The 21,822-nt window shown below is 44.5% G+C and overlaps 1 protein-coding gene across 1 annotated transcript in view; it reads right to left on the minus strand.

Moving 5' to 3' along the window:
• The window catches only part of OTOP1 (otopetrin 1), a 137,697-nt gene that overhangs the window by 20,983 nt on the left and 94,892 nt on the right, over nucleotides 1–21,822 (minus strand). The window contains exon 3 of the mRNA XM_073574484.1: nucleotides 3,366–3,424. Within this exon, the coding sequence (XP_073430585.1) occupies nucleotides 3,366–3,424 (59 nt within the window). The remainder of the gene's footprint in view (nucleotides 1–3,365; nucleotides 3,425–21,822) is intronic.

Below are 21,822 nucleotides of genomic sequence, written 5' to 3' on the forward strand. Positions count from 1 at the left end.
CAGTCTTCGCACCTTATGGAGCAGGGGTGTTAACTCCAGATAATTATTGAGGAAGCACTGCACCACCAGGTTCAAGTTGTGAGCCAGGCAAGGTATGTGTCTGAGTTTTGAAAGAGCTATGGCTGCCACAAAATTTCGGCCGTTATCACTAACTACCTTGCCTGCCTCAAGATGTAGACTGCCCAGCCATGACTCAGTTTGTCGCTGCAAGTAGCCGGCCAGTACCTCCATGGTGTGTCTGTTGTCGCCCAAACAAATCATCTTCAACACAGCCTGCTGACGCTTATCACTAGCTGTTCGATAGTGGGACAACTCATGTGCAACACTAGCAGCTGCGGATGGAGTGCTCGTGCGACTGTGCTCTGTGGACTCTCTGTGGACTCTTATGGAGGAGGAGGAGGAGGGTCGAATGCCTACAGCCAACTGTTTCCTATACCGTGGGCTAGGCAGCACTGTCCCACTGCCGCTGTCCCCTGTGGACCCTGCATCCACCACATTAACCAAGTGCGCAGTGATGGACACGTAACGGCCCTGGCCATGCCTAGTGGACCATGCATCTGTTGTGAGGTACACCTTTCCACTCACTGATTGCTTGAGTGCATTGACAATGCGGTCTTTCACATGCACGTGGAGGGCTGGGATGGCTTTTCGCGAAAAGAAGTGCTGACTGGATAGGTCATAGCGTGGTACCGCATAGGCCATGAGCTCACGGAAAGCTTTGCTTTCAACCAACCGGTAGGGCATCATCTCTAACGAGATTAGTTTGGCAATGTGGGCGTTCAAAGCCAGTGTACGCGGATGAGAGGATGAGTACTTTCTTGTCCTACTCAGAGTCTCTGGTAGGGTGAGCTGGACTTGAGAGCTGCATATGGTCGAACTAGCGGTGGACATGGAGGACTGAGAGAGGGTTGGTGATGGTGATGGTGTTGGTGGTGTTGCTGATGGCCTAGATTCAGTCTTTCGTAGCAATAACATTGTGATTCCATGACTGCTTTGCCCTTGCGACGACACCTCGACATTTGCTGCTGGTGGTGTGCTAACCGGTGGGCTTAGAGTGGGGGAAGCGATGTAGCGTTGCTGACTACCTTCATTCGGAGCAGTTGCACATGTGGTACGTGAGGTTTGGTAGTCCGTCCACGCTTGCAAGTGCATGGTGGTTAAATGTCTAAGCATGCAACTGGTATTCAAATTTCTCAGATTTTTCCCTCGGCTAAAGGTCTTTGCGCACTTCTTACAAATAACCTTTGCCTGATCATAAGGATTTTGTTCAAAAAAGTGCCACACTGCACTCTTCCTACTTTGGAAGACATTTTGAGACCTTGCACGCTGTGCTAATTTGACCGTCTGGCCAAGCTGTCCTGCAACTCTTTTGGTTTTTGTAACACGTTTTTGGACTGCTACGATCATGCCAGATAACAGCTGTTGCTATGTCGTTGCCTGCTGCGGATCCTCCTCCTCCTCTTCTGAGTTATTAGCAGCGGCACCCTCTACCCCCAATGGATGCCAATCTAGGTCAACAACTGGGTCATCCATCACCTCCTCTTCAATTTCATGTGCACCTTCCTCTGTGTCACCGTGTAAGGTGGTATAGTATGCGGGAAGGGGCACCTGAGTTTCCTCAGGGTCTGATTCTGCCTCAGTACACTGCGAGGACAATGTAGTGCTCTGAGTGAATGTACCAGCAGAAAAATCTAGCAATGGCTGTGCATCAGTGCACTCCATGGCAGTTTTTTGGTTCTTCTTCCCCGCCTAACGCTCTCCCTACAGAATCAGCAGCAGCTCTCCCTATGCTAAGATCGGCATAAGTAAGATGGCGGTCGGCGTTCACACCCTTTTATAGCCCCTGTGACGCCACAAAAAGCCAGCCAAACACTTGCATGCCCTTCTCTAAGATGGTGTTGACCGATGCCTATGTCATCGCGTTGCCCACAGTGTGCGTCCTCCATCATTGGCTGAAAAAGGGAGCTGGAAGCATCTTTTGAAACGTGACTTTGGCGCTCTGGTCGCCGACCTCACGTTATGGTCGGGTTTCGTTTCATGAAACCCAACTTCAGCAAAAGTCGCCGACTTTTGAATATGACCGACCCGTTTCGCTCAACTCTACTGTAGACCAGTCTATGATGGAAATAAACTTAGCTCATTATTTACTATAGTGAAATAGTCAGCTGAAATGCCGGCCAGGTGAACAAACAAAGTGCTGATCAAACAAGAGGCATCGGTGAAAGAGATACTCTATCCAACAGGACATTTGCTGGTGACGTGATGGTTGGTGACACTACATGCCAGTGACATTCTTTTGTCTTCGATTGTTTTGTTTTAGAATATGACTAAGCGGAAATAGTTGACCGTCTACTGCCCAAAGTCAACACAATCTCTATGTTTTTCCAGTGTTCTAGATTCTCCCATCCATGATATTGGCGTCTGTTGATGCTTATTTTGGCGGTTCTGCCTCCATAGGATTTCAGGTTGCTTTGTTAATCATATTGATTCTGGTAATGAAGTGCAAAATTAGGGCGTCGAGACGCTAAACAATGTTGGTTCCAATGGGATTCTATATATAGAAATGAACTACTGACTCCTTGAAAATGAAGTGAAGAGAATGGAGACTTAATAGTAGTGTCATGCACTCAAGATTCAGCTGATTGGGTGGCCTTCAGAAACCACCAATTTTAAAGGGAATCTGTCTCCTATTTTTAGCCCTATAAGCTGCGGCCACTGCCATCAGAGGCTTATCTACAGCATTCTGTAATGCTGTAGATAAGCCCCCGATGTAAACTGAAAGCTAAGAAAAACAAGATAGATTATACTCACCCGGGCGTCCGGTCCAGTCCGATGGGTGTCGCGGTCTGGTCCAGCGCCTCCCATCTTCTAGCGATGCCGTCCTCCTTCTTACTTCAGCCGCAGCTCTGGCACAGGCATACTTTATCTGCCCTGTTGAGGGCAGAGTAAAGTACTGCAGTGTGTAGGTGCCGGACCTCTCTGACTTTTCCCGGCACCTGCACACTGCAGTACTTTAGGCGCAGAATGCTGAATGCTGAAGATAAGCCTCTGAAGGCGGTGCCGGCAGCTGATAGGGCTAAAAATAGGTGACAGATTCCCTTTAAGCTTTTTTTCCCCTCCCAGACTGAAATATAACAAACACTGCGTAAAGTCTGTCTAGAACCTACCAACAGGAGGAGCCATAAAACAGGAAAGTGAGATGAGAGAGCACAGGGACTATGTATCGAGATAATATATTGTTGACTCCGTCTCCTTAGCCTTTTTTTATTATTTTTTATTTTTACACATGCAGGTGGGTATAGGCTGCAAAAGAGTCCATACAATAAGCCGTATTTTGTAACCTCCAAAATATGCAATTGATTTACCTTTCCAGTGTTTTAAATGATTGGATCATATCTTTGGAATGGAACCATAAAAAGTAGACCTACAATGAAAAACATCATTATTATTTATCAGATATACTATATATACATTGGAAAGCACAATAGCAGCTGCAGATAACACAAGGAAAGCAGCAAAAATAAAAAAAACAGAAGGCCCAATTCATCATTTGTGATTTTTTAAAGTCACTTTTACTTTTTTGTGCCAAATTATTCAAACTAGCTAGCGAATTTGGCCCAAATTAAAAATTTCTCTTTTTTTCTATAAAGATAAAGAAAAGATAAAGATAAAAGAAACATCCGACCTGAGGAAGAGGTCATGGAATGGACCTCGAAACGCGTTATCTTTGTATGTACCATGAAATAAAGCATTGATATTGGAGCCTACTCCTAGAATCTACTGGATTTCCTCCATTTGAGGGATGAAGTATAGCAGCGCGGGAACCAGGTGTTTTTTTTCTTTTTTTTCCCTTTTGGGATCCCCTCTTTGATTTTCTCTTTTTTTCTATGTCATTGGGGGGGGGGTTTGCGCCTTTTTAGAACACAAAAGTTACATAGTCTGTTAAAATGTTGCATGCATGTCTAAAATTTGCTCAAAAATTTTTGGCTTACAAAAAAAAAAATTACTATGGGGGACTGGATTATATTTGCACATATTTTCTACTACTTTTAAAAAATGACAACTATTGATTTGACCACAAAAATCTGGAAAAAAATAATCACACCCACAAGGGAAAACATTAAAAAAAAAAACAGGCAAACATATATAAAATAGAGATAAAAACATGTGCAAACTAAGAGAAGAATTTAGGGCAAATTAAGCATTTCGAAAACCAAAAACTGGACAAAAAACAGGATCAAATATCATAAAGAATCGGGGCCATAGTCTTATAAGTTAAGACTATCTTGTTAATCAGGAGGAGGAAGGAGGAAAATGGGATAAGTCACAGTTGTGAACGGAGACAAAGTATTTAGATGCTCCATAATATGCCCCATTTTTATTGTTGATAGTGGCTACGTACTCTGCAATTCTCTGTTTTAACCTTCTGATTGATTGCCCAACATAATAGATTTTGCAGGTCACACAGTAAATACGATAAACCACGTATTTGGAACCGCAGATACTGAAAGAATCGATGGTGTACTGAATATTCGGAGGGATGATAAATGTGCGTATTTTGTCAAGGGCAAAACTACACATATTACACTTGGACCCGGCACATTTATGAAAACCCTTAACATTCAGCCAAGTTGTAGAAGGAGGGGATGATTTTAGCATGCTGGGGGATAGCATATTGCCTAAAGTAAGACCTTTTTTGGCATCTACTCTACAGCCATTGTTCAGAATAGAGCATAAGGTGGTGTCCTGATTCATGATCGGTAGCTATTGCAGGACAATTCTCTTTAGATCATTAAATTGAGGACTGAAGGCAGTCGAGAAGGTGATAGGGGAATGGTGGTCACACTTCATAGGTCCCTTTTTCGATAATAAAGTCAACCTGGAATAGAATGAAACTTTGGTGAAAGCCTGCTTAACATTGGAGTACCTATGACCACGGGTAGTTAATCTGTTGACAATTGTCATGCTTTCCTTGCGTAAAGTTTCCTCAGTGGAACAAATGCGTCTGACACGCGTGATTTCTCCCTGTGGTATAGCTTGAGTGAAATGGAAAGGATGGAAGCTCTTAGAGAGGAGGATAGTGTTGTCGTGAACCATGAACTGTAAGTTTTATTAATTGGAATTGATATGTGATGGAAACCCTTCAAATGTGTTGGTGGGACGCACCCAGTCTAATAACAGGTCGTCCACATATCTGCCGAACAATTTAATGTGCGACAAGAAGGGGTTACTGTCAGTAAAAATGTATTTCTCTCAAAGAAGAGGAAAATTTAGCACCCATTGGGGCGCCTAATATCTGCAAAAAATATTTTCCATTGAAACTAAAAAAAGTTGTGGTGAAGTAGATACTCTAGGTTAGCTAGAATGAAAGGTTTTAAGGAATAAGAATAAGCAATATACCTGTCCAGATGGTGTTGAATGAAAATTATAGCTAAGGAATGAGGGATAGTGGAATATAAATTCATAACATCACTGGTTTCAAGAGAAAAATTGTCATGCCATTCAAACTTGTGAAAAAACTGGAGAACTGTAGTGGTGTCTTTAAGATAACCTGGGGTCCTGGCAATTAGGGGCTGAAGGTACTCATCAAGCCAGTAGCTTACATTTTCGTTAAGTGAACTTATACTTTACCTGAAATAATGGTGTGTAAAGGGGGATACTCTTGTGGATTTTGAGGACCTCATGAAAGATTGGATGTATCGGATGGTCAGGTAATAGCAATCTATGGAGCTTGTTGGAAATAACACCTGTGCAGGTACTGTCAAATATTCCTCTGAAAATATGTAGGTGGGTAATTTTTTAAGGCATAAGCCACGGGGGATCATATTCTTCACAAGGTATTACTTCAAAGTGTTGTGAACCCACCATGTACGTTGTTCCTGGCTTGATAGTTTCTCCAACTGTTTTCAGAGGAATATATAAATGGAATTCCATTCTTTCTGCTCCTTCAAATTAATGGAGTTGATTATGTCATTCGAGAAAGCGAGGTTGCAGACTCTCAAATCTGACTTAGATAAAACCTATGCTGATCTCTCTAAATTTGAAAATAAAACAGGCTTTGATGCTTCCCTAAAAAAAAAAAATGAAAGAACATCTTGTTCTTGAGGAATCAATGATTAAAAACAAGAGAACAAAATTTACCAGAGACACATCTGACTATCAGAATGACAGAGTCTACAACTGGCAGAAAAATCATTTACATAGTTCATATGCTAAATCCACACTGAGGAACTGCATACCCTTTAAGCGTAACAAAGGGGCACAATCCAAGTCGGTTTCCTTCTCATCTTCTGATGGCCAAACGACTATGACTCTGATCCAGCTGCCAATGGCTCTGATACCAGATACGAGATGGTTGTAGATGATGAGGAAAAAGCTTATATATTAAACACCTTCTTCTCCACGGTATTCACGGTGGAAAATGAAATGCTAGGTGAAATGCCGAGAGACAAAGAAAACCCTATATTAAGGGTCACCAATCTAACCCAAGAAGAGGTGCAAAACCGGCTAAATAAGTTTAAAATAGATAAATCTCCGGGTGCGGATGGCATACACCCACGAGTACTAACAGAACTAAGTAATGTAATAGACAAACCATTATTTCTTATATTTAGTGACTCTATAGCGACGGGGTCTGTTCCACAGGACTGGCGCATAGCAAATGTGGTACCAATATTCCAAAAGGGCTCTAAAAGTGAACCTGGAAATTATAGGCCAGTAAGTCTAACCTCTATTGTTGGTAAAATATTTGAAGGGTTTCTGAGGGATGTTATTCTGGATTATCTCAATGAGAATAACTGTTTAACGCCATATCAGCATGGGTTTATGAGGAATCGCTCCTGTCAAACCAATATAATCAGTTTTTATGAAGAGGTAAGCTATTGACTGGACCAAGGTGAGTCATTGGATGTGGTATATCTTGATTTTTCCAAAGCGTTTGTTACCGTGCCAGACAAGAGGTTGGTACACAAAATGAGAATGCTGGGTCTGGGGGAAAATGTGTGTAAATGGGTAAGTAACTGGCTTAGTGATAGAAAGCAGAGGGTGGTTATAAATGGTATATTCTCTAACTGGGTTGCTGTGACCAGCGGGGTACCGCAGGGGTCGGTGTTGGGAACAATTCTCTTCAACATATTTATTAACGATCTGGTAGAAGGTTTGCACAGTAAAATATCGATATTTGCAGATGATACAAAACTATGTAAAGCAGTCAATACAAGAGAAGATAGTGTTCTGCTCCAGATGGATCTGGATAAGTTGGGATCTTGGGCCGAAAGGTGGTAGATGCAGTTTAACAATGATAAATGTAAGGTTATACACATGGGAAGAAGGAATCAATATCACCATTACACACTGAACGGTAAACCACTGGGTAAATCTGACATGGAGAAGGTCTTGGGGAACCTAGTTAATGATAAACTTACCTGGAGCAGCCAGTGCCAGGCAGCGGCTGCCAAGGCAAACAGGATCATGGGGTGCATTAAAAGAGGTCTGGATACACATGATGAGAGCATTATGCTGCCTCTGTACAAATCCCTGGTTAGACTGCACATGGAGTACTGTACACAGTTTTGGGCACCGGTGCTCAGGAACGATATAGTGGAACTAGAGCGGGTACAAAGGAGGGCAACAAAATTATTAAAGGGGATGGGGGAACTACAATACCCAGAGAGATTAGCAAAATTAGGATTATTTAGTCTAGGAAAAAGACGACTGAGGGGCGATCTAATAACCATGTATAAGTATATAAGGGGACAATACAAATATCTCTCTGAGGATCTGTTTATACCAAGGAAGGTGACGGTCACAAAGGGGCATTCTCTGCATCTGGAGGAGAAAAGGTTTTTCCACCAACATAGAAGAGGATTCTTTACTGTTAGGGCAGTGAGAATCTGGAATTCCCTGCCTGAGGAGGTGGTGATGGTGAACTCAGTCGAAGGGTTCAAGAGAGGCCTGGATATCTTCCTGGAGCGTAACAATATTGTATCTTACAGTTATTGTTAGGTTCTATAGAAGGACGTAGATCTGGGGATTTATTCTGACAGAATTTTATAGGCTGAACTGGATGGACTAATGTCTTTTTTCGGCCTTACAAACTATGTTACTATGTTACTATGAGCAAGCATTTACAAAAACCGCAGGAGGAGGAGGATGCATAGGAGGCGATCCGGAAAGAGATATTTGGATACTTGGAAGATGTTACCTAACCAGAGACAGGAGAACGAGATGACACTTCTAAATGATGTTATCACCAACATCTTGATCCTTATACCTATCATACTCTCCTCCACACAGATCAAGGGCCTTAACTTCGTCCGCATCACTATTTCAACCGTTTCCAAACCATCAGGGACGTGAACAAATTTATTAGGCTCATTACCTTGCAAAAACAAGAACATCACCCAAGCATCAGCCATGTAAGTTATCCTCTTGATTACATGATGGTACCCACACAGGTGTTATTTCCAACAAGCTCCATAGATGGCTATTATCTGACCATCAGATACTTCCAATCTTTTACGGGCTCCCCAAAACCCACAAGGGTATCCCTCCCCTTTATGCCCCATTATTTTCTGTATAAGTTCCCTTAATGAAAATTTAAGCCATTGGCTTGCTGAGTACCTTCAGCCCCTAATTGCCAGGACCCCGGGTTATCTTAAAGACACCACTACGGTTCTCCAGGCCAGGTTTTTGACTCTTACGGTTCTGCAGCACAGGACTAGGATAGGTGGAAAACTGACCCTGCACTGCGACTAGGCAGATGCCCTATGATGGAGTGGGCGACCCATTCCTTGTGTATAGACCCACCGACGATCCTAGGCTAATCTCAAGCAAAGACCTATAGATAGGCAGAAGGGGGTCCCTGAAAGATATAAGTACTGGGTACAAAAATGGGTCACCTCCTAACAGAAAACACAAAGAAGGCTGCAGAAACAAACTGAAAACAGAAACTAAGACTAGCAGAACCAGAGGTCCCAGAACTGCACTAATTAAACACACAGAAAGCAAAGCAAGGCTCCAAGCCAGACTTCAAGTGGATTAACACTGTTGTCCAGCAAGGAATGGGAGACAGGTGCAGATTAATAAAGGGTGATACAATCACCTGACCAAAGGCAAACCCAGCACCAGCGGAAAAAGACCAGCAGCCAGAACACTACAAGAAAATGGCGGATAGTCACAAACTGAGCAGATTCTAACAGTACCTCCCCTTTAACAAGGATCCCCCGGAACCTCTAGGCCGAGCCTTATTCGGAAATCTCCTGTGAAAAGCCTTAATTAATCTGGAGGCTGAGACGTCCACAGCTTTCACCCAGGAATTGTCCTCAGGACCAAATCCCTTCCAGGACACGAGATACTGTAAGCCTCCTCTGTGCCACCTGGAATCAAGAATGCGTGAAATCTCAAACTCACAGTCCTCATCAATTGGAGGAGCAAATGGCATAGCCACCTTATCAGGCGTGTCAACTTTCTTCAGCAAAGATACATGAAAAACTGAATTAATTTTCCAGGACAAAGGAATGTTCAATCTGACCGCTGCAGAGTTGACAATCTGAACCACTTTGAAGGGTCCTACAAACTTAGGCCCCAATTTTTTAGAAGGGATCTTTAAACGCAGATTCTTAGAGGACACCCAAACCATGTCCCCAACAACAAACCTCTCCTCCCTTCTTTTCTTGTCAAAATATTTTTTAGACCTCCTATTAGCCTGATTCAGATTATGGCGCACACTGGTCCAAACCCTTTCCAAATTTGCAGAAAAACTCTCCTCGTCAGGCACCGCTGCCCCAATTCTAGAAAAAGGACCGAAATATGGATGCTTCCCAGTACAACAAAAAAATGAGAACACCCAGCCGAAGAAGGCGTATGATTATTGAGAGCAAACTCAGCTAATGGTAGATATTCCGACCACAACTCCTGATCGACTGCTACAAAACATCTCAAAAACTGTTCAACGTCCTGGTTCTTCCTTTCGGTCTGTCCATTGGACTCCAGATGATAAGCCGACGAAAATGACAAATGAACCTTAAGTCTGTCACAAAAGGCATGCCAAAATCAAGCCACAAACTGTGGTCCCCTATCAGAGACAATGTCCGTGGGGACACCATGGAGTCTGACAATCTCTTTCACAAATGCCCTGGCAAGTGTCTTAGCGCAGGGTAATTTATTGAATGGGACCAAATAACAAATCTTACTAAATCGGTCTACCATGACCCAGTTGACAGAAAAACCCTCAGAGACCGGCAGGTCGGTGATAAAATCCATTGGAAGATGTGTCCATGGGGAACTAGGAACCTCTAATGGGCACAGCAACCCTGCCGCTGGGGCATGAGAAGCCTTAGACCTAGCGCACACGGTACACTGACACACCCACTTGACGATTTCTCTTAGCCACCCCGGCCACCAGAAATTCCGACCGATCGACTTTCCAGTCTCGGCAATCCCTGGATGACCCGCCAAACCGGACTCATGACATTTCGCAAACAAAGCTCTCCTCCGTTCTTTAGGCACAAATAATTTTCCATACGGAGTGTTGGTTGGTGCTGTATCCTGGGCTTTAAGATTGCTATTTTCAAACTCAGAACCTAAAGCCGCCACCACCACCCCTTTCTGCAGAATAGATTCCTCCTTTTCAGTATTAACTGCTTGGGAGAAACTTTGAGACAAAGCATCAGCTTTAACATTCTTTGTCCCAGTGATATACTGTATGTCACAGAGAAATGGAACCGGGCAAAAAACAATGCCCACCTAGCTTGACGGGCATTCAAACATTTAGCAGCATCAAGATAGATCAGATTCTTATGATCAGTGAAGACTTGTATAGGATGTCTAGCGCCCTCCAAAAAATGTCACCAATGCTCAAACGCAAGCTTAATAGCCAGCAATTCTTGGTTCCCAACATCGTAGTTGAGCTCCGCTTCCAAAAATTTCTTAGAGAAGAACGCACAGGGATGTACCCCATCCTCTCCCTCCTGTGACAGAACAGCCCCCACTCCTACTGATGAGGCATCCACCTCTACCAGAAAGGGCTTAGTCTCGTCTGTCTGGATCAACACAGGAGCAGAGCTAAACTTCTCCTTGAGATGCTGAAAGGCCTTGACAGCCTCAGGGGACCATTGGACAGTATTGGCACCCTTCTTAGTCAGATCAATAAGGGGTTTGGCGATAAGAGAAAAATTCTTTATGAATTTTCTGTAATAATTAGCAAACCCCATGAATCTCTGAATTGACTTCAAGCATTCAGGTCTAGGCCACTCCAATACCGCCTGAACCTTCACCGTGTCCATCTCAAACCCATCACTGGAAACAATGTACCCCAAAAAACTAATTTTCTGTACCGTAAACTCGCATTTCTCCAGTTTAGCAAAGAGTAAGTTTTCTCTCAGAATCTGCAAAACCTCGCGGACTCTCTGCCAATGCGACTCCAGATCGGGAGAGTAGATCAAAATATCATCCAAATAAACGATAACACTCCTACCGATCAACGGCCTCAGAATGTTGTTGAAATTTTGAAAGAACACCGGAGCATTTGTAAGGCCGAAAGGCATTACTAGGCACTCAAAATGACCTTCTGGGGTATTAAAGGCTGCCTTCCATTCATTGCCTTCTTTGATCCGTAGCAAATTATATGCCCCACAGAGAACAATCTTAGAGAACCACTTGCCTCCAACCAATTGGTTAAACAAATCCAAAATTAGAAGCAAGGGGTAAGGGTTGCGCACAGTAATCTTGTTAATCTCCCTGAAATCCAAACATGGCCAAAGACTCCCATCAATCTTTTTGACAAAAAGGAATCCCACAGCTACTGGGGACTTGGAGGGTCTAATATCACCTTTAAGGCCTCCCTCTCAGGGATCGTCAGATTAAATAAACGACTCTTAGGGAGAGTAGCACCTGGGACGAACTCAATAGCGCAATCGTAATCTCTGAGCGGTGGTAGAGCTTGTGACCCAACTTCAGAAAAGACTTTCCAGAATTCCTGAATGGGTTCAGGTAGCTCATTTTTCACCACAGCAGCGATGTGTGCATCACAACATTTCCCATAACACCCCTGACCCCAGGATCTTATAGTATTTGATGACCAGTCCAGTACAGGATTGGGCACTTTTAACCAGGGTAACCCCAGGATGACTAGAAAAGAAGGATTTTTGGTACTCACCGTAAAATCTCTTTCTTGGAGCCTTCATTGGGGGACACAGGCAACCATGGGTGTATGCTGCTGTCGCTAGGAGGCTGACACTATGCAAATAAAGCAAAACTGGCTCCTCCTTCGTAGCATACACTCACCGACAGGCAAGAAGTACCTCAGATAAGTGTTAAAGCAGTAAGAGAAGCAACCAACAAACTCCACATATGTACCGGCTCAACAACCAAGGCATGTAGGCTCAAAGCCAGTACAAACAAATAGGGAGGATGCTGTGTCCCCCAATGAAGGCTCCAAGAAAGAGATTTTACGGTGAGTACCAAAAATCCTTCTTCTTTCTCTATCGCTTCATTGGGGGACACAGGTAACCATGGGACGTCCTAAAGCAGTACCCAAGGGTGGGAACGGAAAGAATGCAGAGAAAAAAAGGACTGAGGCCGGCCGGTGCGTAACCGCCGTGTCATGGTCACGTGTGACTGGACACACCGCCTCCAGCAGGGCGAATTTATATGACACGCATGACCCTGGATACACCGCCTCCGGCAGGGTGAATTTAAATAATAGAATGTGCAACTGGATACATCACCTCCAGCAGGCGAATTTCAGTAGTACACGTATGTCTGGATACACCGCCTCCATCAGGGCGAATTTCAGAATAAAGGGGAAAACCAGGAAAACTATTACAATGGTGGCCCTGCGATAGGGAACGGGGACATGGAGACCTCCTGCACTCCCCTGAGTCAGTGTCTCTACACTCCTAATGATCCCTAGGCCGGTTCCGCACCGGGCTCCGATCAGGAAACCTGAAATCCCTAGCTCGCCCTGAACCAATCCCTTACTAGTGAAGTGGACGGTGCAGAAACTAATCCCACCACTGCACTAAAACACACATTGAGGAAAGTGACAAACAGGGAAACACCACTTAGCTTTGCTCTGTTGCTAATGCTCCAAGCAACAGCGTCCGACACCTGAGTGCATCTTTTCCTCCAACCGGATCCAACACCTGAGAGCAGCTTTCCAGCAACAGAGTCCCACATCTGAGTGCAGCTTTACAGCAACAGAGTCCAGCATCCGAGTGCAGCTTTCCAGCAACAGAGTCCAGCATCTGAGTGCAGCTCTCTTCCAGCAACAGAGTCCAGCATCTGAGTGCAGCTTTCACCATAGCTGCCACTCCACCAAGCTTTGCAAGAACTCCTCACTGACACCATAGCTGCCACTCCACTATGCTTTGCAAGAACTCCACACTGACACAATAGCTGCCACTCCTCCAAGCTTTGCAAGAACTCCTCGCTGACACCATTGCTGCCACTCCAGGATTCTGACTGAGCTGCCCGGGACTCTTATCAAGTTCCTTCCTTCACCAAGGATGGTTGGAAAAGACCAATATCACCAACAGTGAGTGAGAACACCTGACACACCTTTATAGTTAGGTATAAAACACCGTGTGCACTACTGTAGTGGTGCCAAGTTGGGTTCCCAAACCATATATGATAAAATTAAAACCTGGAACTCAACTTAATTCTTAGTGAGGCAGTTTATTGTATTACCAGAAAACATTTTGGTCAATATAGATCTTCATCAGTTACTACAGTGTGAAAAAAATAAATAAACAAAAATAAATAAAGTATGTACAAAAATCACATAGAATGCAAGTCGGTCGTTGTTATATACAATATTATACAAGAATCCAACGCTCTTCTGTGGAAACGCTATATCGATGATGTCATTTGCATATGGGGGGGCATGTTGGAGTCCCTTCTCTCCTTCTATGATATACTCAATTCCTCCATGCCAGGTATTTATTTTACAATTAGTCACGATTCACACAAGATGAATTTTCTGGACACTATGATCATCAAGGATCCTAACGACATACTGTCCTCTGACCTATATTCTAAATCTACAGACCGTAACAGTTTGTTACATTATCAGAGTCTACACCCTTCATCCACAAAGAATGTGATTCCAAGATCACAATTTCATAGGGTGTCCAGGATTGTCTCTGATAATACTATCCGTTCAGTACGGCTTAATGAGATGTCTGCATGATTTTCAGAAAGGGGTTATCCCCCTTCAGTACTAGATGAAGGAAGGTCTGAAAGAACCTCCTCCCAAAATAGACCCACCAACGGGATCCCGTTTGTTCATTCCTTTCATCTTTTCTCCTATATCATCCACAAGTCTATCAGTAAAAATTGGCATCTTCTCTCTACCGCCCACCCTGACATACCAGAATTCCAGCATCCTTTTCTACCCTGTTTTCGGAGAGCACCAAACATCAGAGACAGCCTAGTCAAAGCTGACATAGGCACTACCATTCACAAAACACAACGTTTTCTACAGAGACCAAAGACAGGTACTTTCCCCAGTCTGCATTGTATGCAGTGCAGCAACGTACTTAAAGGCAATAAATTCCATCATCCCCTTACAGGAAAAAGCTTCCCTATAAATGGATTTTTCACATGCGACACCTCATTTGTCGTGTACCTTATAAAGTGTCCGTGTGGACGACTATATGTTGGCGAAACTACCCAGGCCATTCGGGATAGGATCTCGAAACATAAATCCACCATTCGGTGCAAGAACCTTCTGCTTCCCATTCCTTCTCATTTCATCACCATTGGCCATAATATCTCCCAGTTACAGTTCCAGGTCATTGAACACGTCCTTCAACCCAGACGAGGTGGCAATAGGATCACCCCTCTAAAACGCTGTGAGGCCTTTTGGATACACACCCTTGAGACACTTGAACCTAAAGGTGTAAACCGAGATTATGATTTATTATCTTTTGTATAATAATTTTGTACCATTGTCTCATAAGAATGTTGATTATGATTACGTTTCAAACATGACTAACTTTTATCTCTTTTTTATAGAGTCACTTATATTGATGTGATCTGCACCTATGGCTCTGTTGGCCTGCACCCATCTTATATTTTGAGGTCCATGCCGTCAGACTCTACACCCCCTTCTCCATGCGGGTGGCGGTGGTGTATCGTTCTCCCGGCCCCTCCCATCAGTTCCTGGATCATTTTGCCACTTGGCTTCCACATTTTCTCTCCTGTGACACCCCTACCCTCATCATGGGAGATTTCAACATCCCCATTGCTCTTCCCCTCTTCCCATCTGCTACTCACCTTTTATCTCTAACCTCCTCGTTTGGCCTTTCGCAGCTTACTAATTCTCCAACGCATGAAGACGGAAACTCCCTCGACTTGGTCTTCTTTCGGCTTTGTGCAGTGGATGATTTTGCAAACTCCCCTCTCCCGCTCTCTGACCACAATCTTCTTTCATTCTCTATCAAGAACTGCCAGGCTGCTCAGGTCACCCCCACTGTCCATATTTATAGAAACATACAGGCCATTAACACCCAGAAACTTATGAAGAACTTGCAGTCTTCATTGGCCCCATCTCCTCTCTCTCATGTCCTGATTCTGCATTGAAGCATTACAATGAAACACTTCAAAGTGCCCTGGATGAATTTGCACCCCCTATAAATAGAACACCACAACACAGACGGCGACAACCCTGGCACACCCTCCAAACACGTTTCCTGCAGCGGTGCTCCAGGTGCGCCGAACGTCTGTGGAGAAAATCCAATCTACACGAAGATTTCATCCATTATAAGTTTATGCTTCGAACATACAACACTGCCCTTCACCTCTCAAAACAAACCTATTTCAACACCCTCATCACCTCACTGTCCAATAACCCGAAACGCCTCTTTGACACTTTTCATTCTCTACTCAACCCAAGAGTACAGGCCCCAACCACGGCGCTCCGAGCTGACGATCTGGCCAATTACTTCAAAGAAAAATAGACCAGATTCGACAGGAAATTATCTCCCAATCACCTCATACCATGCACTGTCCTCCCTCCCCCACTTCATCAAGCTCACTCTCTGATTTTGACCCAGTCACAGAAAAAGAAGTAAGCAGGCTCCTTGCATCTTCTCGCCCAACCACTTGCACCAGTGACCCATTTCCGTCACATCTCCTCCAGTCCCTTTCCCCTGCTGGCACCCCTCACCTAACTAAAATATTCAACCTCTCTCTCTCTTCTGGTATCTTTCCCTCCTCATTTAAGCATGCCATCATACATCCTCTACTTAAAAAACCATCCCTCGACCAAAACTAGGCCGCTAACAATAGACCTGTTTCTAATCTTCCCTTCATCTCTAAACTCCTGGAACGCCTGGTCCACTCCCATCTTACCCGCTATCTCTTTGATAACTCTCTTCTCGACCCTCTCCAATCCGGTTTCCGCTCTTTACACTCTACTGAAACTGCCCTCACTAAAGTCTCTAATGATCTACTAACAGCTAAATCAAATGGTCATTACTCCATGCTAATTCTCTTGGATCTCTCTGCAGCATTCGACACTGTGGATCATCAGCTCCTCCTCACTATGCTTCATTCCATTGGCCTCAAGGACACCATTCTCTCCTGGTTCTCCTCCTATCTCTCTGACCGCTCCTTTACTGTATCTTTTGCTGGCTCCTCATCCTCTCACCTTCCCCTTACTGTTGGGGTTCCTCAAGGATCGGTTCTAGGCCCCCTCCTCTTCTCCTTGTACACTGCCCCTATTGGTCAAACAATCAGTAGATTTGGTTTCCAGTACTATCTCTATGCTGATGACACCCAATTATACGCTTCTTCTCCTGACATAGAATCATAGAATCGTAGAGTTGGAAGGGACCTCCTGGGCCATCTGGTCCAACCCCCTGCTCAAAGCAGGATTCGCTAAATCATCCCAGTCAGATGTCTGTCCAGCCTCTGTTTGAAGACTTCCATTGAAGGAGAACTCATCACTTCTTGTGGCAGCCTGTTCCACTCATTGATCACTCTAACTGTGAAAACACCGGCAATTGTCTAAACGCTGTGTCCAACATCATGTCCTCACTATATCTGAAACTGAACCTGTCAAAGACTGAACTCCTTGTGTTTCCTCCCTCTACAAATGTACCAATACCCGACATTGCCATTTCTGTGTGTGGTTCCACTATTACTCCCCAGCAACATGCCCGCTGTCTTGGGGTCATACTTGACTCCGAGCTTTCCTTTGCCCCCCACATTCGATCACTGGCTCGCTCTTGTCATCTGCACCTCAAAAAATCTCTAGAATTCGACCTTTTCTTACTTTTGACTCTGCAAAAACTCTTACTGTTTCTCTTATTCATTCTCGTCTCGACTATTGTAACTCTCTTCTAATCGGTCTCCCTCTTACCGAACTCTCCCCTCTCCAATCTGTCTTGAATGCTGCAGCCAGGATCATATTCCTCACCAATCGTTACACCGATGCCTCTACCTTGTGCCAGTCATTACACTGGCTACCCATCCACTCCAGAATTCAGTATAAAAACTTATTACCCTCACCCACAAAGCCCTCCATGGCTCAGCACCACCCTACATCTCCTCCCTTGTTTCAGTATACCATCCAACCCACGCCCTTCGCTCTGCTGATGACCTGAGGTTAGCATCCTCATTAATCAGAACCTCCCACTCCCATCTCCAACACTTTACACGTGCTGCGCCAATTCTTTGGAATGCACTTCCCAGGTCAATACGATTAGTCCCCAATCTCCACAATTTTAAGCGTGCCCTGAAAACGCATCTATTCAGACTGGCCTATCGCCTCAACACATTAACCTAATCTATCCCTGGGTGGCACAGCCAAAAGTTTTACCATAACCAGGTTCCCCGCATCATGTTCCCACATGCTTTATGCATCCATTAGCCCTCTGTGTCTGTACTGTTACACGCTTAACATTATGGCTGGTCCATACAATCAGGGCAACTGTTACCACCCACCTTTCGTGTCTACCTCTTTCCTCATAGACTGTAAGCTTGCGAGCAGGGCCCTCATTCCTCTTGGTATCTGTTATGATCTATGTGATTATTGTTATGCTGTAATGTCTATTGTCTGTACAAATCCCCTCTGAGATGTAAAGTTCTGCGGAATATGTTGGCACTATAGAAATAAAATGTATTATTATTATTATTATTATTATACTATATGCTTTCCATGGAAAATTCCTCTCTATTCTTGGATCCATCCTCAGTATCCTTGTTTGTTGTATTTATTTATTCATCCTCTTTCCCACTTGTTTCCATATGTAATAATGTCTCTCATGTATTCATGTACATATATTTTCTTCCCCCACATAGTGATACATAATCACCCATCATATGGATAGAAACAGTGTCACATAATTAATACATTCTGATGTATACACATTCCTCATAGTCTCCCCCCCATACCGCTATGAATTTCACACAGAAAAACAGTGCATCCTGACTCTATAACCCTTTATTACTACAATGCATCCTATTTTGCTTCTGAGCGCGCAGCCATCTTAGTTCAGCTGACGTCACCACCCAGCTCTCTCCCATTGGCCCTTCTGTTATGATGAGTCACCGAAGGAGGAAAAAACAAAATACCAGCTAAGTCCAGAAAAACCAGAGAGGTTGGCAGCTATCGGATTGCAGACCCCTGAACCTATCCACAACAACTAGCAGTAGCCGTGGGGGGTTCCTACGGTGCCCTAGACCCCTCGATCACAGCCGGAGAGCTACATAGCCTAAAGACAGAAAGGGGAAAAACTAAACTGCCCCAGAGCAGACCCCAAAGCAATAGGCAGCCCCCAACATATAATCACGGTGAAGCAAGATGAAAACACTAACACAGAGAAAGATAGGTTGAGCAAATGATGGGGCCCAAGCTAACTACATAGGACAGGATAGGAAAGCTGCTGTCTGCCATCCGCAAAAACCCTATCAAAATGAGCCAACCGACTGATAGGAAAAACTGGCCCTGAAGTCGCTAGGCTTCAAAAGACTATATCAGCACTCAGGTATATTCTGAAGACAGAGCAAAAGATCAACAGATCAGAGACAAAAATGGAATTCAGCTCACCCCCGGGGATGGCAGAACTCCCAAAAAACAAGGCAAAACAAAAACAAAACTGAAGAGTACAAAGCAGAGCAGAAAAACTTAGCTTTGAGACGCAGGAATCAGACTGGTCTCCAAGAATCCAGCAGGAAAATCACCAGCCAGGAAGAAGGTCGTCGGCAGCCTTATATCCAGTCCTCAATTCCAGCCACCCAGTTATCATCTAGCTGCCCAGGTGTTTGGTAATCAGTCTCACTACCTTCCTTCACCAGAGGAGGGAGTTCATCAGACATCAATGATGAAGGGAAAAATGAACTCACAACACCCTACCCTCCTGTCCGTCAAGACCATAGACCCGCCCTTCCTCCACTTAAGCTCAGCTCGCCTCTGTCTCCACTGACAAGTGGTGTTTACCCACATCCAGGAGGACCAGACTGTGCTGATATTTTCAACTATTAAGGTAACTACCTCGCCATTTATAGCGACACTCACAACTTGGATATACAGCATACTTTACCGCTGTCTTATGTCATCCTACATGACGTTTACCTTACAGATTATCCTGCGTTACAGCAGCATTCTGACCATTTGATTACTGGTATGTACCATTCTGTAACACCACCTAATTGACCTTATGTATACACTTCTTTTTAGGCGTTATCAGTGAATAACATAGAAAGCGCCCTCCTTCAAGCTACTTTCAAACATACTAGCACGGTATGTCTTATCCTTTTCTCCTTCAATCTGAGCACCCTGATATATTTTTTGGTCTCTGTTATAGTATTTCTTGTATAATATTGTATATATCCACGACCGAATTGCATTCTATGTGATTTTTGTACATACTTTATTTATTTTTGTTTATTTATTTATTTTTTTCACGCTGTAGTAACTGATGAAGGTCTATATTGACCGAAATGTTTTCTGGTACTACAATAAACTGCCTCACCAAGCATTAAGTTGAGTGCCAGGTTTTCATTTTAACCTTTTTAGTTAGCCAGAGTCTCACACCTGTTAGAGATTCCTGTGCAATAACGCTCACCACCACCGGGGGCAAACTAGAACAAAAGACACCACTGTGTAATAACCCTATTGGCCACCGGGGGCAAAACTAACTCTAAGCAACCAGCTCAAAGGGAAAAAAAGGTTACTTAATCAAAACCTGTCATATCCAACCTGGATCATGACAGTACTCTCCCTCAATGAGGGGCCTCTGGACCCTCAAGACCGCTCCTCATCAGGGAACCACCTACAGAGGGGACGCCCAGATCCAGAGTTCACCTCTGCAACTACCTGTACTTCAGGTTAAAGACAAATGGGCACCGCAGGTATTGGCAATGTATGTTCTGGCGGTGTTGCACATCCCCACAGCACCATCCTGGGGAGCGAGTTGTGTATGAGCATGTTTGGAGGTAAAACAAGCTAACAAGACTCCGCACACACTTCCACTGGATGTTATTTGGTGGAGTGGCAGCTATGGTGAAAGCTGCACTCAGATGCTGTACTCTGTTGCTGGAAGAGAGCTGCACTCAGATGCTGGACTCTGTTGCTGGAAAGCTGCACTCTGATGCTGGACTCTGTTGCTGGAAAGCTGCACTCAGGTGTTGGATCCAGTTGGAGGAAAAGATGCACTCAGGTGTCGGACTCTGTTGCTTGGAGCATTAGCAACAGAGCAAAGCTAAGTGGTGTTTCCCTGTATGTAACTTTCCTCAATGTGTGTTTTAGTGCAGTGGTGGGATTAGTTTCTAGGGATTGGTTCAGGGCGAGCTAGGGATTTCAGGTATCCTGATCGGCGCCCGGTGGGGAACCGGCCTAGGGATCGCTAGGAGTGTAGAGACACTGACTCAGGGGAGTGCAGGAGGTCTCCACGTCCCCGTTCCCTATCGCAGGGCCACCATTGTAATTGTTTTCCTGGTTTTCCCCTTTATTCTGAAATTCGCCCTGCTGGAGGCGGTGTATCCAGACATACGTGTACTACTGAAATTCGCCTGCTGGAGGCGATGTATCCGGCTGCATGTTCTATTATTTAAATTTGCCCTGCTGGAGGTGGTGTATCCAGGGTCACGCGTGTCATATAAATTCGCCCTGCTGGAGGCGGTGTGTCCAGTCACACGTGACCATGACACGCCGCCTGTAGCACCTTTCCTTCCTAGGCCTGCATCAGACTAGACATAAGTAGGAACTTTGTAAGACTTTGCAATAACGTGCAGATATGACTAGGTCGCGGCCCTGCAACTTGTAAAGCCGAGGCCTAGCGAGAAACTGCCCCAGGATTTATCCAGAGTATGGACCGGATAGGGGCAAGAAGGACCTAGAGAAGAAAGGACAATGTCTGCACTAAAGTGGAATGAAAAAGGAACAGAGGACGGCAGGATAATGCTGCCAACTCAGAACTCCCCTGATTTCTCTTCTTGATAGCCAATAAGGCTAATAGAACCAAATAGTTGTTCTAACGTCCCCTGAATCAGATCTTCAGAAACTGTCGTAGAAACTTGAGGATGCAGGTCTTGCTCAAAGCATGGTCAGAATGACCTGATGAGAAAAACCCCAGTCCCTCTCAGAAGTAGGCTTCAAAGGCCATGGCGTTAAACTTAAACGACTGTGAAACTGTGGCAGAAGAATGGCCCTGCGGGAGAATATCCAGACAGTCCGGAAAGCCCCAGGAGGTGTCCATGAGCATGTACGCCAGCTCCAGGTACCAGGTCTGACTTAACAACTTGTAGATGTCAGGACTACTGGAAATCCTTCTGGCTGATTTTTTTTTTTTTACTCTTGTGATTAAGGGAAGA

This window comes from Dendrobates tinctorius, unplaced genomic scaffold (genome assembly GCF_039654945.1).
Source record: "Dendrobates tinctorius isolate UK_male_01 unplaced genomic scaffold, ASM3965494v1 ptg000039l, whole genome shotgun sequence".
NCBI classification, from domain to species: Eukaryota; Metazoa; Chordata; class Amphibia; order Anura; family Dendrobatidae; genus Dendrobates; species Dendrobates tinctorius.